This window comes from Egretta garzetta, unplaced genomic scaffold, assembly GCF_000687185.1.
Source record: "Egretta garzetta isolate BGI_Z169 unplaced genomic scaffold, ASM68718v1 scaffold124, whole genome shotgun sequence".
NCBI lineage: Eukaryota > Metazoa > Chordata > Aves > Pelecaniformes > Ardeidae > Egretta > Egretta garzetta.
This window is the reverse complement of record NW_009259423.1, coordinates 132,375-136,078: the sequence shown is the minus strand read 5'-3', so window position 1 is coordinate 136,078 and position 3,704 is coordinate 132,375. Positions and strand designations below refer to the sequence as shown.

Here is a 3,704-nt window from a genome sequence, read left to right as displayed (position 1 = left end):
ATGAAGTCCTGTGTAACATGCTCTAGGAGAAGCTGCTTTAGCAGGGGGGTTGGACTGGGTGATCTCCCGAGGTCCCTTCCAACCCTTGCAGTTCTGTGATTCTGTGATATAACTTCAAAAACTGCTTTGATCTTCCATTCCAAAAGTACCTGATTGTCTTTTGGTATTGACCACTGGAGTTACCCCATAGCATAAAGTGCATCAGCTCCTTTTTCATCTGAGGAGAAAAGGTTAAATGAAGAGGAGTCTTCTCCCCAGCAGGCATGGCCTTTTTGGGGAGCATTCTAGGGATATTTGGTGCTGGCTCGTTTCGGAAAAAAAGCAGCAGTTTCTGGAAATCACATAAAATAGCTCTATTGGGATGGAAAACATAGTTATTCAAAGCACTGCAGGTAGGGTCAGAGATTCCAGGTTGGTGGGATAGTGCTTTCCTTTTGCCAGCACTATCAAATTATTTGTGTTCTTTTTTTTCAAAGCATGTGATCATAGGGACAGTTGTCAAGTCTCCACCATATTAAAATAATTCCCCATATTAATAAAGTGTTTAGTTTTCTCAGATGAAAGGACTGCAAAACCATCTCGTTCACTATTCTGTTATCTCTGTGTTTATGACTAAGGAAATAATCTGCTGGCTGACATTTTACTCATGATTTTTTGAGTCATCCTGCTTCACCAAAGGATTATTTTCACAGATGATTTCCTACTGAAAAGGAAAAAAGGTTTTGAAACCCCTGTCTTTTTTTTTTATGCAGTTATTTTGGGTCTGATTCCATGAAACGCTTCTATCCCTGTTAAGTTTTAGACAAGAATATCTTTTTTTTTAAACGGCATCTGGAGTTTGAGGACTGAAGGCTACTTGACATCGTCGTTTTAAGTTGACACTGGTGGAGGATGGTTACTCTGACCTGACACAGAGACAGTGTAGACAAGCTGTTATGGCAGAAGCAGAAGAGGAGAGGAAGGGTTGCCGCTTATTCATGGTTTGTATTTTTTTAAAAAAAAAACCAATGCAAAGATGACAGACTTGTTCTCCTGTCAAGATCCAGTGACGCGCATCATTGGTTTTAATCACACGGAAACTGTTAAGGAGTCTATCAAGGCTCCAGGGGCAGTGAAATGCAGGTGAACCTGATGTGCCCAACATCCTAGAGAGTCTCCAGCAGTTGATTCAGGGGTGTTAAACACATTTCCAGCTTGTTTATGGCCAACAATAAAAGAAAAGCAACCTCCCTTACCCACCCCACCAAAAAAAAAAAAAAAAAAAAAAGACTTTTATAAATGTAAAGGAGGGATTCCACCCCATCTTCTCCCCCAAAAAACTTGAAGCAAGTCCAGGGTCAAAAGACCAAAGGTGGAAAAATCCCCAATCCCTCCATTTTGGGCAGGTGAGGAACCAAACTCTATTTCAGACAATGTTTTCACCCCACCTTCTGTTTCCATAAAGATCTGCTCCAAACTTGTGTCCAAACCTAACCCCAACCCACAGTCCCACATTTCTGTGGGTCTGAATGTCCTCTCTTACTCTGCAGCTGCTCAAAACACAATGAAACAGAAAAATAAGGGGAATAAACCTCATTATTGATGTGTTCAATATTTTTGTCTCTCTTGACTCCCATGGGACATTTTCCAGATTCATGCCAAACCTACCATGACCTCCAGCAGTGTGGGTTTGGGTACTGGCTTCATGAACTAGCACAGAAGGCCCAGCTGCTGTTTCTAAGTGGTCTGAAGGAACAGACCCAGGAAGGTCAAGGCCACCGGCTCCTCCTCGCATGCCTGGGGGTAGAGTCACCAGCAACGATGCAGAGTCCACAAGTTTCTTTAGAGCTGTCTTGATCTCCTTATCAGCGCGCTGAAGTGAGGCCTGGACAGAAGTCTCCATCTCTGGCTGTGAGGAAGTCATTCCTACAGACAAGAAGAACAGCTTTTCTCTCTTCAGGGTAAAAAGAAAATAGCAGCATCATCAAACCCATGGAAATATTTGCAATCATATCATTTTCATCTCCTAGAACACAGAGCTGATTCAGAAATGCTTATTCTAGCAAGAGGGAATGTAGCTAAGACTTAAAATAAGAAGGTTGGCTTCTTTGGAAAGATGCATTTCACCAGGTCGAGGACACTGTGCCACACTGCACACACACACACCCCCCAGACCCTCCCCAGACAGCAGAGCAAAGGATCCATCTCCCAACTCAACCCTACGTTGGCTGGTCTGTCAAAAATACCTTTATGAAGATCAATGACATGAACCCAGCAGTGACGCATTGCACTGGTAGAGACCCTACGTGCAAGGAGGACGTTATTGTCACAGGGAAGGAGGAGTGAGCAGGTACCAGCCTCATCGGTGACTCTGGAGAAGGGCAGGGGAAAGAAGGGAGGGCTGTTCTGCTTCATGAGCCTGTAAGTCTGAGAGGATGGCAGAAAAGCTACTCCTTGCTCTAGAGTAACGTATTTGTCCTACTTCACAATATCTGAATATTTTTGTTGGGCTTTGCACTAGAAGGTACCTCAGACTTTTAAATTTGTACTGGACTATGCCTTTGCAAGATAGTCTAGAAGCGAAGTCACCTGGTCAGTACAGTAATGCACAGCAGTTGTGTATAGGAAAGCATTATACAGAGGAAGATATAACTCCTGCCTCAAGGAACTCACAGTCTTGAAGGCAGAGAGAAGACAAAAGCTTTCCACGCAGAAAAAATGAATTTTCAAGCTTAGGTCTTTGCAGATGGCCACCCGGGAGACAAATACCATGGTCTCATCCCCAGTCAGTGCTGGACAGCTAGGATAGGATGGGATCATAGGACCTCAGGAGCTCATCTCATTCCATCTCCTGCTCAATACACCTTTCACAAATCTCGAAGAGGCATAATAAAGGGACAGGTGATATCTAGGGAAACCCTCAAGTAACCATAAAGACAGACAGAATACATGTCAGATAAAAACAATTCATCATGTTCACGATGTGATCGCTTGCCAAGCAAGAGTGCAAACTCAAACCATCATGTGGTTCAAGAAAAAATAAAAGCACTTGCACACAAATGGCTCGGACTTGTTTAATGTCATTGACACAGGAGTGTGTCCTGTAGCTGTTTGGATTCTGTTCCTTTCCTGGCCTTAAGAACGTAAATTCCCATCATAGACCCTAGCAAGTAAAGTTGAAGGCTACATTTGGATCAGCCCCCTTTGAAGACATCTCACTTGATTTTTGTTTTCAATGTCCTCCCCACGATGACAGTGGCTATGAAACATTTCAGTTCTGGGTTTGTTGATGGAAAAAGCAAGTTCTGCTCACACACTGTCCCAGACTGCCCATCAGTGTTCATCAGCACCGGGCCAGGTGGAATATCTTTAAATATTTTGCTAGATAAATACTTTGATTTTCTGGTGTTCCTCTTGTGATTGCTGCCAACTGGTGCTGTCCGATGAGCTGGGCAGCTGCCAACAAATGAACTGTCTGGAAAGGCGTGAAACACTCTTAGTATCTCTCAGTGAGAAAATATATTCACAGGTGTATATATACAGGTTATATATAGAATCATAGAAACATTTAGGTTGGAAAAGCCCTTTAAGATCATCAAGTCCAATCATTCCCCTAACCCTGCCATCCCACCACTAAACCCCGTCCCTCAGCACCTCGTCTGCCTGGCTTTTAAATACCCTCAGGGGTGGGGACTCGACCACTTCCCTGGGCAGCCCCTTCCAGT

The 3,704-nt window shown here is 43.7% G+C and overlaps 1 protein-coding gene across 1 annotated transcript in view; it reads right to left on the bottom strand.

The window, feature by feature from the left end:
* The window catches only part of OBSCN (obscurin, cytoskeletal calmodulin and titin-interacting RhoGEF), a gene marked incomplete at its 5' end in the record, with an annotated part of 163,633 nt that overhangs the window by 27,967 nt on the left and 131,962 nt on the right, over nt 1-3,704 (bottom strand). The window contains 2 exon segments of the mRNA XM_035892522.1: nt 1,648-1,716; nt 1,759-1,905. Coding sequence (XP_035748415.1) covers nt 1,648-1,716; nt 1,759-1,905 — 216 coding nt within the window.